General features: G+C 39.6%; 1 protein-coding gene across 1 annotated transcript in view; it reads left to right on the forward strand.

Annotated features, from left to right (window-relative positions):
* Positions 1-2,824: 2,824 nt before the first annotated feature.
* LOC118839440 (NACHT, LRR and PYD domains-containing protein 3-like) overlaps positions 2,825-12,644 on the forward strand; it is a 31,258-nt gene continuing 21,438 nt past the window's right edge. The window contains exons 1-3 of the mRNA XM_036746909.1: positions 2,825-3,104; positions 4,542-4,679; positions 9,590-11,231. Coding sequence (XP_036602804.1) covers positions 2,825-3,104; positions 4,542-4,679; positions 9,590-11,231 — 2,060 coding nt within the window. The remainder of the gene's footprint in view (positions 3,105-4,541; positions 4,680-9,589; positions 11,232-12,644) is intronic.

Consider the following 12,644-nt stretch of genomic DNA (forward strand, 5'->3'; position numbering starts at 1 on the left):
GATCATGGGAAGGGTCTAAAAAGCTCAACGCATGAATCCTCTTTATAATCTGAGCAAAATTCTCTTGAGACACTAAGGAAGATTATATCACACCTGTTTGCTGAGGTAAATAGCCCTTGGCAGACCAGTGGGGTTTCAATGAGATGGAGTATTGCACCTCCTCTAACTTTGTAGTGCCAAAGGACTGATCTGATGAGTTAACTGTTACTTTGTTCCCTATATCATGGGAATGGGGGGGGGGGAATTCTCTTCTCTGGTACCACCTCCTTTCCCGATGTCCCAAATTCTTAGATCCTCCCTGCTGAAATCACTTTGTCTTTACTACTTTGTGCTCTGTTTCATCCCCTCCTGCAGAATATAAGCACCTTGAGGGCAGGGACTATTTCACTTATCCTCAGTGCTTAGTATAGGGCTACTAATTAGTGGTTACTTAAGAAATGTTTGTTGAATTTCATTAAATAGAATTGAATTAAGGTTACCCAAAATCTTACCCATAGCTGTAATGCATCCCTGGAGGCTGAATTCCTTCACTACTCCTGTTGTATTTAGTCAATATATAATCCCTGTTTCCCAGAATTCCTTTAGTGCAGGTCCTTGGACGGGGTCCTCGGAGTTACTCAGAGGATGCAAGACACATGCTCCTCGGGGACATGGTATGATCAATGGGACTAAAGGTAAAGATATGTTTGTACATTGTAACGCAATTTCACTTGCATATTGGTAAATGATGGAAATACTGTCATCCCTCTTTAATAAGGGAGAAAACTGAGTACTAGACAATGAGTTAGTATACCTGATTAGACCCAGGGCAACTTTTCAAAGAAAAAAAATTATTGATATCTTTTGTCTTTATATAGCTCACATTTCTCAATGTGATCCCCATGTCCCTTCCAAAGAGCCAACCCCCATGAAAAGAGAATAAATAAGAGGAGGAAAACCTCAGCAAAACTTAAAAATATTGAAAAAGTTGGCCATTGTTTGCACTGTTCTACATCTGCAGTTCTACTGCAAAAGAGGAACTGCGGAGCAAGAGGTGCCTTTCCATAACTCTCCTTTGAGGCCTAACTTTGGCCATTATAGTTTTAGAACATTCAGTTTTGATTTTTTATTATTCTTTCCATTGATAAAGTTGAGGTCATTATGTATCTTATTTTTCTATGCTTTACTTTATTTTTTTTTTATTTTTCTTCTTTCCTTCCTTTCTTCTTCCTCCCTATCATGTCTTTTTTCCTCTCTTCATTCCTTCCTCCTCTCCTTCTCCCTCCCCTCCCTCCTTGCTTTTCTCCCTTCCCTCCTCCCTTCCTCCTTCCCTTCCCTTCCTTTCTTCCTTCATAAGGATCATCAAAAGGGAGCAAGATTTCAGCATAGGGAATATAGTTTTCTATTTTCACGTAAATTATTAAAACTGAGTGAATTGGATTTGGGTTCCAGCATGAGGAGGTTAAGACCACTGCTAAGCTTGTGGAAAAGGGAAAATGAAGCTTAAACTACCAAGAATATGGAAATTTCAAGTTAAGTATATTGAAGCAACATGTGAACAGTGGATGGAAAGATTTGGGACTGTATGGGTGTGAATGTATATGTAGATCAAACTTGTAAATGTACTGGGCTCATAAATCCCTTTTCTAACCAGGGCCCCTACAATCTTTACCTATTATGTGTGAAGATTGAACATAGTTTCTGCAAATAATAGAGTTATATGGTTAGACAAACCTAGAGATTTTCTCTCATTCATTAGAAGTGAATATGGTGCTAGAAAACTCATCTAGTACACCATGAATTACTTGAAAACTGGATTTAGAGTTGGATGGGACTTGGATTTGAATTCTTCTGATACATACTAGCTATGTAGCTGTGGGCCATTTGATAAACCTCTCTGAGACTCACTTTCATCAAGGAAGTAGTACCTAAGTTGGTAGATTTATTGTCAAGATCAAATGAAAAAAAATATATGTAAAAGCCTTCATAAACCTCAATGCACTCTATATGCTGTGCACTAGATTGCTGTGAGAATCAGATAAAGAATGTATTTAAAGGACTTTGTCAACCTCAGTGCACTATATGTATTAACCAGTTTTATATTATATTTGAGGAAGTTGAAGTCCAGAATTATGAAGTCATTGCCCAAGGTCACACACCTGGTAATTTCTGGGAGTAGGATTTCTGCATTACTCTCAAATTTTTCTTCAAGACTCAGGCCTTCTTTTACCATATAGTAGTCCCATATGGCCCCAGTTTGTTAATCTGTCACTGAGTGGTAGGATGGGCCCTTTAAGAATTAATTATGGGGATGTGAAAGTGTGTATTAAGAAACACTGCCTGTCATTACCAATCTTGATTGGGTAAGAGAGAGGAAGAAACTAGAATCAGAGCCTGTACTGTTGCTTATTAGGACAGATCTCTTGATCTTTAGCATACCCCTACCCCTTTATATTTCTCTCCTGCACTGAAACCTGCAGGATTGTAGAAGTGTTTCAGATTGAGTGGCTTAGGAAATTTCAGAATGAATGATGAGTAAATTGACAGAAATGAGTAAGGATTAGAATAGGAAAAGGGGTTATCAGAGTGGGAGATTAGGGAGGGTACTGGGTATGATTTCACTGAAGGAATACTAAAATTTTGGGCTTTCCTAGGCTCTTTTCTTAGTAAGGTCTCCATACTGACCTAGAGCAGAAGATATTGGGTAAAGATTACCCAGCCAATCAAGAAGCAATCAAGTAGTGAATAAAGAGACAGTAAGGTGGTCTTGGACTGTTGACCCCAATTTCCTTACGTGATAAGAATTTTTTCTATCTTATGTTATTGAGCCTGGCCCTGGGCAAATATGACTGAGAGTCTCCGCTGCAGACTGGTGCATTACTTAGAAGAGTTGACCGAGGAGGAGCTCAAGAAATTCAAGTTGTTTCTAGAGGATTCTTCCCCTAGAGAGAGATTTCTCAGGATCCCTAGGGGTAAGATGAAAAAGGCTGATAACACTGACATGGCTGAACTCATGGTTCATCATTATGGGGAATGGGAGGCATGGGAAGTGGCCCTCATGATATGGGAGAAGATGGGCTTAAGAGAGCTTTGGGAGCAAGCAAAGAGAGAGCCACCACAAATAGGTAAGTGTGGAGAGTCTTTGCCAACTGGATACATTATCTTCCAACCTTTCTTTCCTACGGTACCACCTCACCATGCTCTCTTATTTTCTTCCTTTTTCCATATGTCTTCTATAACCCAACTTTTCTCTTATTTCTTCTAACTAGCTTTTGCTAATCTTCACCTCCCTGTCTTCTCCCTTCACATTTCCCTTACCTTTCTCCCTCCCTCTCTTTCCTCCCATCTCATTCCCTCTCTGATATCTCTTACTAATTCCCTCCATTTCTCCACTCCCCTGCCTTTTCCACTCCTGCTTCTATGCCTGGAAAACTCATTAGAAACAATACTGGGCTTTGAGAATGGGTTACTGGGCAGAAACATTGGGATTGTTTTTGCTATTGAGTGCATTGGCCTGTCAATGACCTCTTACTCTAGGAAATAATCATACCTTACTTTGTGTTGTCTCTCCCATTAGACAATAAGCCTCTTGAGGACAAAGAATGTTTTTTTTGTCTCTTTTTGTATCCACAGTGCTTAGCAGAATGACTGGCACAAGTAGGCACTTAATAAATGTTTATTGACTAACTGACTGGTTATCAACAGAGATAAGGAGAAGCCCCTTTCCCCAGGCTTGGTTGAAGCTTAAGTACCAGTTGTGTCCAAAGATAGAAAGTAAAGGCTGAGCCATGGAGGAAATAAGTCAGAGTCTTACAGGGACTGGGAGAGAGGAAAGCAGTAGGGAAATAGAGTGAAAATCGGGGGATAGGATGAGTTGAGCCCCACCTGTGAGCGATGAAGAGACTTGGGCTTAGGAAAGTATTCTCAGAAGTAGAGTAGCCAGAACAATGAATGGTCTTGGGTAAACTTTTCAGGTTCCATGTCTGATATCTGTTGTGCTTGAAATATCATGCTTCCTTACACCCACAACAGTAAATATCCTCGGGGCTAATCAGGTATTGTGGTAAGGACTTCAGATGAATTGGGCTTGGTATTTCTGCTGTGTGTCATTGAATTAGGAGATGGAGTCAGTGACAGTAGTAAGAGGAATGACATTCTAATGAAACCAGTGACAGTGGATGAGAAGGTGTGTCATTTAAAATCTCAGCGCAAAAGTGACAATTTTATGCATATGAATTCATATCCCATCTGACATTTGGTCTTCTGGTCTGATTTGGAAATAACCATGCCCATTCTTGAGAAAAAAGAGCAAGTTTCTTATACCTTTCCAAAGAGACAAAGTATCCCTATCACAGTGACTGTGTTTAGAAGGGAAAGAGAATATTTTTGTGTTAATATCTATGAGTTAATGACATAATGTAAGTCTAAGGCAGATGCTAAAAATGGATGGGGAGACAACTTCTCTGAAACCAGTATGGGAGATATTTCCTGGCATCCAGTGCTCTTATGAGAATAATTTCCATGATCCCTTTGGAATAATCTCTTTCTCTTCATGTTTTCAGGTAAACTTAGTAGGAACAGCAGGACCCTAACAGGGAAGAACAGAGAATCAGAGAGAAGAAAGTCAAGATTTTGGGGACATGTTGCCAGACTAAAGAAAATGTGGTCAGGCATGGACCATGTGGATCAATGGAATGAAGGTATGGGGGAGGAATTGAAGAAATATATGTGGGCAGCTTTACTAGCTACAAGTATGGATCAGTAAGTGACAGCATTCAGGAAATAGCAAATATAGGCAATGAAGGTCAGGAAAGAGAAGCTGAAAGTCAGTGAGGCGGGAAGAATTTTTAAAAAGCAGACAAAATTCCCAGCAGCAAGAACTTGAAATATACCTTAATGATTAGCTTTAAGGCATTAGCCCAGGGGTAGAAGGTAGGAGTCACATGAGTCATATCAGGGAAATGTTAAATAGACTAATCTGGATAAAGAGCATCCAACTTAATTTTTAAAATATTAGGTAGTCCTTTGTTCAGGGTGTGATACTAGTTGCTAGGCTCTAGGAATTGAAAGAATATTATATGATATAAACATATAATATCATTTCATCATAATATTAAAAATATAGCATATCTGCTTTCAAGGAACCATAAAGTGAGTAATATATTTAAAGCTCTTTATGAACCTTAAAGCATTATATTATCATTAACCATTGTTGCTGTTATGATTGTTATTGTTATAAGATTATAGTACAACATTAACAGTGTGGAACATGAGGAGATCTGTGTTCTCTTCATTACCCTCCTCACAACCATAAAAGGGCAGTCAAAATTCTTGCAGTCCACACTTACTGAGCCTGGCTCATATGGCAAGACTTTGCAAAACTGCTACTTTCAGGTTTCTGTCTCTGGCAGACTTTTGTTCCTAAAAGGTTATAGCTAAGATGGTTATTGAGGGATGAGCAAACTTCTGAAGCCTAGAGCCAGGGTCTCCATAGCACTGGAAAGAGATGTAATAACAATACTACTTGCCACTACTGTGGCTGTGTAAGACCAGTAACAGGAGCACAGGGGAGGGCTACTAGAACAGGTTCTTTGATTTGCTTTTCTAAGGAAAGAACTTTAAGGGGGTTACAATCTCGCTTTAATTAAACATGCATTCACTTATTTCAGGGGGAAAAGTTAGCACCCTGAACTTCAGAGAAAACAAACAGAAATTACAAGCAGAAATTACATAAACAGAGCAAATAACACAAAACAGCAGACAGGCTTCTAGCTGTCTGTCCAAGACATTACATAGTTACCTGAGAGAGAAGCACCAACATATGGGTTTTTCAAAGCCAGAGGTGGGGGAATGGGGGAGGGGGAGCTCTTCAACCCAGAGTCTCAACTGGTCAAATCACAGACACTCTTCCAGTGAGTGAGTCCCAAACAAAATGCTAACCTCAGATTAGATATACACTTCTTCAGGGTCAGAGAGCTTCACACCTATGCAGAGTTTCACACCTCTCCTGACCTCCTTAGCAAAAGGGTGTAGGCCTTCCTGCAAGCAAAGGCAAGACTCATTCAAAGGCACTTGATCTACTTGGTGCTGAGAAGCACTCAAAAGAAAAAGAAAAAGAAAAAGTAAAAAGTCAAACTTTGCTTGCCCTTACAAGAGGGACAGGGAAACAGGGTGCAAGGCTAGATTTTGATGCAAGTCTATGTTGGATCTGCTAGTGCAACGGTGTGTGTTGTGTGAACTCAGGGTCAGTGAGTGTCAGTTCCTGTTTTTTTAAACTTTACTTTGGTTTCTGGGTGTCCTAGACCATGTAAACAGTTGAAATGGCTTTATCTTGGCATATAATTTCTGTTTAAAAAAGTATGAGACAGGAGTGGGGAACCTCTGACCTCCACGCCAAATGTGACCTTCTAGGTCATTGTGTATTGCCTTTTGACTAAGTCCAAGTTTTACAGAAAAAAATCATTTTATTAAGGGGATTTGTTCTGTGAAGCTTGGATTCAGTCAAAGGGCTGCACTTGAGGATCTTGAGGGCCACATGTGGCCTCGAGGCTACAGGCTCCCCACCCCTGGCCAAGGGTATCCGAGAAAATGTCAAGTTTGCATCATGTTGATCACATGAGCTGGATGTTGATTCCCCCATTTCAGTTTTAGGAGGAGTCCTACTCTGCCTCTCTTATTCTTCTTATCGACATTCCATTTCCTTCCCTCTATCCTTGTCTAGGAGGCTGATTCCCAAGAGTCATAAAAATTGACACATTGGTCAGAGTTAGAATCAAATATCAAAGCAAGCACCTTTTCCAATGACCTCCTAGACTTGAGGGTTTCTGAGAAGCACAGTTTCTGTTCTGCCTTCTGTTACCTTTCCTGGCAGATTACTAAACTGACTATACAGTGAAAATTCTCCTTTCAAATTCATGTATCTCACTTGCCTGGGTAGAACAATTTAATTTCATCAGCTTAGCCCAATGTATTCTGGTTTGTGAATGAGATTCTAGCATTTTTTTAGAAAAGGAAAGTTTTAGTGGTGGTTTAGTTGGAATGGGGGAGGGGAAACTCAGTGAAAAGAGAAGTGGAAGCCTAGTGGATGGAGTGGATGAAGCAACACCAGTGGTCAGGATCAGGTTGAGTGCTTGATATAAGGAAGTGAATGAGAATAACAAGGCTTTTTTTTTTAAAGAAATATGCTTGATGAAGGTAGTGGGCACCAAGGAGATTAACAAGATGAAAAGTCCTTGAAGGGTCACTTGGGTATGATTTTCATGCTATACCTATAGATTAACATTGCAGATGTTATTTTTAATTTTGTTATCTAAATATAATAATGGTTCATAAAAATGGAGGTTATATTTCTATAATCCTTTAAGGTTAACAAAGACTTATCTTTACTGTGCTTTGAGTGGCATGGGGTAGTCCAAGGAACATTGAATTGGGGGTGGGGTGGGGGTTAAAGGACATGAATTTGGGTCACAGATTTGCTACTTGCTACTTTAAGCAAATCTTTAACTTCCCTGGGCCTCAGTTTTCCCCTTTGCAAAATGAAAAGGATACTTAGATGTTATCTCAAGTCCTTTCTAGGCCTAAATCCTATGGACAGGTGGAGGGTACAAATATTGTTAGCAGTCATATTTCACAGATGAGGAAATTGGTGCTCAGAGAGTTTGAGTGAATTACTGAAAGTCACATAACAAATAAGTTTCAGATCTAGAATTTTAAAAGACGTGTTATGAATTCCAATCCAGAACACTTTCTACTACCCTATGCTACCCTTCTTGATTTCTCTGTATGGTATTATGGTCATTTTTTGTGTCCTGGATTCTTTATCAGGGTGGTCATCCAGTCAATAATCATTTATTAAGCATCAAGCATGTGCCAGGTACTGTGCTAAGTACTGGGGGTAAAAGAAAGACAAGAGAATCCTATGGACCCCCTTTTAGAACAGTGGTCATAAAGGACTAAAATAGAATACGTAGAATTACAAAGGAAACCAATTATCCTGAAATAAAGTGACTTTTTTTTATTTCAGAGAACTCAGGTTTAGAATTCCTGTCTCATAAAGCACAGGTCTGACCCTATCACCCCTTGGTCAATAAACTCTAGCAGTTCCCTATTACGTATAGGATCAAATATACAATCCTCAGATTGAATTTCAAAGTCCTTTATAACATGCCCCTTACCTTTCCAGTCGTGTTATACTCTACTCCCATCCTGACCCCCACGTACTCTTCAATTCAGTGGCAGTGGCCTCCTTGCTATTCCTCAAACAAGATGCACTACCTCCAGAATTTGAGCACTTTCACTGGCTGTCCCTTGTGCCTAAAATGTTCTCCCTCCTCATCTCTGACTCTGAGCTTCCCTGGCTTCTTTCAAGTCTCAGAAAAAATCTTATCTTCTCCAAGAAGCTTTTCCTCATCCCCCTTAATGCTAGCATCTTCGCTTTGTTAACTGTCTCCAATTTATCCTGTATAGATCTTGTTTGTACAAAGTTGTTGGCATGCTGTCTCCCTCATTAGATACTGTGAGCTCCTTGAGACCAAGGACTGTCTTTTGCCTTTGTATCTCCAGTGCTTAGCACAGTGCCTGGAACATAGTAGGTATTTAATGTTTTTTGACTTTTAGATGAAATGCTTATTTTACTTAGCACTTGTTACTGTGGGGAGTAAATTGGGGCAGTCTTAAGATGATAGTATCATGGTATCCCAGACTGGAAAGGACCTCAGAGGTCATTTGGTCCAGCTCCCTATCATAACCAGCTGGGTAATGTAGTAAATATTGTAGTAGGAAGGAATAATCACTAAGCTGTAACTATTCGCTCAGAGCTAGTCAATGCCTAAATTGGAGTCGGTTGTGTAACCACTATAAGTGAGGTCTAGTGGGAATATTCTGTGTGAATTAATTTCTAGCACTCAGGCCATAACTTTAAGAGAGTAGCATTTCCTCTTAAATTAACCATATGCTTATTAGCAGGACAGAACATCTTGAGGAAACTTTTCTAAAGAAGATAAAAACTAACTGTTAACATTTATTCTGGGACTTATTCTGGGCCTTTGCCTATACGCCTGGAGGGCATGTATCCAGCAATAGGGAGGAGTGCCAGTGCTGTGTGTTTTCCCTGGGAACACGGGAGGGGGTGTGAATTTGAGTTCCACCTCCTCAATCCTCACAAAGTTGGAAGAAAAGTTCACGTTTTGGTACAACCAGTGGAGGGCTGATTGAGAACAGTTTTCAGGTTTAAAAGGGGGGTCAAACTTTGTAACAATTAGAGTTATCTAAAATGGAATAGACTTCCTCATTTGATAGCAACATCCCCATCAATGGAGGTATCACATAGATCCTAGATGAGAGTTTGTCAGGGATGTTGTATACATGAGAATTGTGACTTTAGGTGGATATTGGATAATATGACTCCTAAGATTTATTAAAACTCAATATTCTTACATTCTGTTTCTTCTCTCTAATTGACTCTCTGAGGGACTTACCACAGAAAAAGTTGATCTGGGAACTTCCTAAAGAACTCACCATGATCTCATGACCTGGTTGTAGAGAATTCACTCTCTAAAGTTTGTTCTCAACATCTCTCTGTATTTTTTTATCTTTCATCTCACTGACATAGGTAACAGAAGAACATACAGAAACCAAATTATAGAGAAATTCCAGGTCATGAGGGATAGGAACTCTTGTCCTGGGGAATATGAAAACTTACACCACCGATTCACACAGCTATTGCTTCTACAAGAATATCGTTACAGAGAGCAAAAAGAACATGAGCTCCTGGCCAGTGGAAGGGAACATGCTGAGATCATGGAAAATCAAGGCCAGCTTATAGAAGTGGCAGCTTTATTTGATTCTGATGAGAAGAGAGGAGCCTGTCCACAGATTGTTGTACTTCAGGGGGCTGCTGGGATTGGAAAAACAACACTGGCCAGAAAGGTGATGTTGGACTGGGCAGAGGGAAATCTCTACCAGCACAAGTTCCACTATGTTTTCTATGTCAATTGCAGAGAAATGAACCATCTGAGGGAGAAAAAAACAAGGTTTGCTGATTTAATTAGTAATAATTGGCCTTCTCTGGAGGATCCCATGACAAAAGTCCTTTCCCAGCCAGAAAAACTCCTGTTTGTCATTGATGGCTTGGATGAACTGAAATTTCCATGTGATGAGCACAGCTTTGATCTGTGTAAAGATTGGAATCAACAGCAGCCAGTGCCCATCCTCCTGAGCAGTTTATTGAGGAAAACCATGCTGCCTGAGTCTTCTCTCTTGATCACTACAAGACTCACTGCCCTGGGGAAATGTGATTTTTTATTTGAAAACCCACGTCATGTAGAGATCCTAGGGTTCTCTGAAGAGGACAGATGGAAGTATTTCTGCAACTTTTTTGGAGATGAAGATCAAGCCCAGCAAGCCTTTAGTTTGATAGCTAACAATGAAACTTTGTTCACTATGTGCTTTGTCCCACTGATGTGTTGGATAATCTGTACTTGTCTGAAACAGCAAATGAGGAGAAAAAAAGATCTTAAACAAGCCTCCAAAACCACCACAACCTTATACATGTGTTATCTTTCTAGTTTAGTCACCCCTGGTAACAGGAGCTTTTCAGTTCAGCACCACAGGGGCCTCTGCCGCATGGCTGCTGAGGGAATTTGGGAGGGGAAAATTTTGTTTGATGGCGATGACCTGAGGAGGCATGGTTTAGAGGCATCTGATGTCTCTGCTTTCCTGGATATGCACATTTTTCAGAGAGATAGTGACTCTGAAAATTGCTACAGCTTCATTCACTTGAGTTTCCAAGAATTTTTTGCTGCCATGTTCTATGCCCTTGGGGAAGAGAAGGAAATTAGTGACAGCTCAACCCCTCTCATCCCTGGGATCAAAGACCTTCTAGCAAAGTGCAGAGACTCTGCCACTAGCTTTGTGTCTTTAACAGTGTATTTTTTGTTTGGTTTCCTGAATGCAGACAACAGAAAGAGGCTAGAAGAGATATTCAGCTGTAAAATATCACAAGAAATAAAGTTGGATTTATTGCAATGGATACAAGCAGGGATTGAACAGCAACATAAAGATTCTTATTTGAGGAATCATCTGCTGGAAATATTTTCTCATTTATATGAAACTCAAAATGAGGACTTTGTGACATCTGCAATAGCTCACTTCCCAGAAATCAGTTTGAACATTTATTCCAAATTACATTACTTGGTTTCTGTCTTCTGCATCAAATTCTGTCATAATTTGGAGAGAATTCACCTCAACATAGCGTAAGTATCCCCATGATTCTTCTATGCCTCACCCAGTCCCTTGGGCTTCTGTTTTTCATTTGGACCCAGGAAGATTTGAGCATCAGTCCCACATTGGGGAGATGGTGCTAACATTCAACCCTAAGTCATAGAAAAATATACATCCTTGGTATATTCCATCCTGCCCTTTCTTTGACTCTGGGCAGAAGGTCTAGTGAACTACAGGCTTCTGACTATATTAGATTATCCAGCTGTACTTTGGTGATGCCCCCTGGTCTTCAAATATTTTTCTAGAAAGAGACAAGTCCCTGAGAGTAAGCTCCCATGTCCAAAAAAGCTCACAAATATCTTGGGTATAATTGTCTTCTGGAGACTCGCTAATGCCAATTGAAATGACTGCTCATCTGGTTTCCTTTTTCTACCTTATTATAAGCCCTTTGTTCTTAGAATCCTGTTTCATCCCAGGATCTGTATGGTATAAGAAGAAATGAAGGAAATAAGCATTTATTAAGTGACTAGTATGTGTCAGGAACTGTGCTAAGCACTTTATAAATATTATCTCTTTTGATCCTCACAATAACTTTGGGAGGCAGGTGCTTGTCCAGGGTCATGCAACCAGTAAATATATGAACTTGGAATTGAACTCAGGTCTTCCTCACTCCAGGTTGAGAACTCTATCCATTGTGCCACCTAGTAGTAGAAAGAATATTAAACTAGGAGTGGAAAAATGTGGCTTCTAATCCCAGATGTCACCAACTATCTAAACTTGGGCAATTCACTTGACCATTCTAGACCCTAGTTTCCTCATCTCTAAAATGAAGATATTGAACTAGATGGCCTCTGAGGTTTTTCTAGCTCTAGAATTCTATGACCCAAGTAGTCTAGATGGGTTTCAGGAAGTCAATTGTTGGGTGAGGGATGTGAAGTAATGTGAAGCCATTACTCTGAGTATCTTCCTTCATAAGATAGGTAAGTTAGAAGCCCTTGGCAAAATTAAAAATGAATTCTGACGATGATATTGGTAAACTCAATTCTATACCATTTTAATTTGTATTTTCTAAATGGGTTTACCTTTAATTCCTGTATTCTTGGTGTTATCATGCAGGAACAAGTGAGATGTTATATATAAAGATGTTATATATAAAGAGATTTGCTGTATAAATGTTAGCTCATTCTTAGCTAGTATTATTGTTGGAGTATCATAAGGTTAGATATCATATTCTAACACTAAGACTGTGCGCAAATTACCTGACTTTTTATTAGCATCAGTTTCCTGTTCTGCAAACCTTAGAGTGCCACAGAAATGAGAACTTCCTATTACTACTATGGCTATTATCATCACACCTTACATTTGCATTTAGCTTCAAAGTTTTTGAAATACTTTATATTTGATCTCCAAAACAATTATTTAAGGCAGAAATGGCAGATAACATA

The sequence above is a fragment of the Trichosurus vulpecula genome, chromosome 2, assembly GCF_011100635.1.
Source record: "Trichosurus vulpecula isolate mTriVul1 chromosome 2, mTriVul1.pri, whole genome shotgun sequence".
In the NCBI taxonomy this organism is placed as follows: Eukaryota; Metazoa; Chordata; class Mammalia; order Diprotodontia; family Phalangeridae; genus Trichosurus; species Trichosurus vulpecula.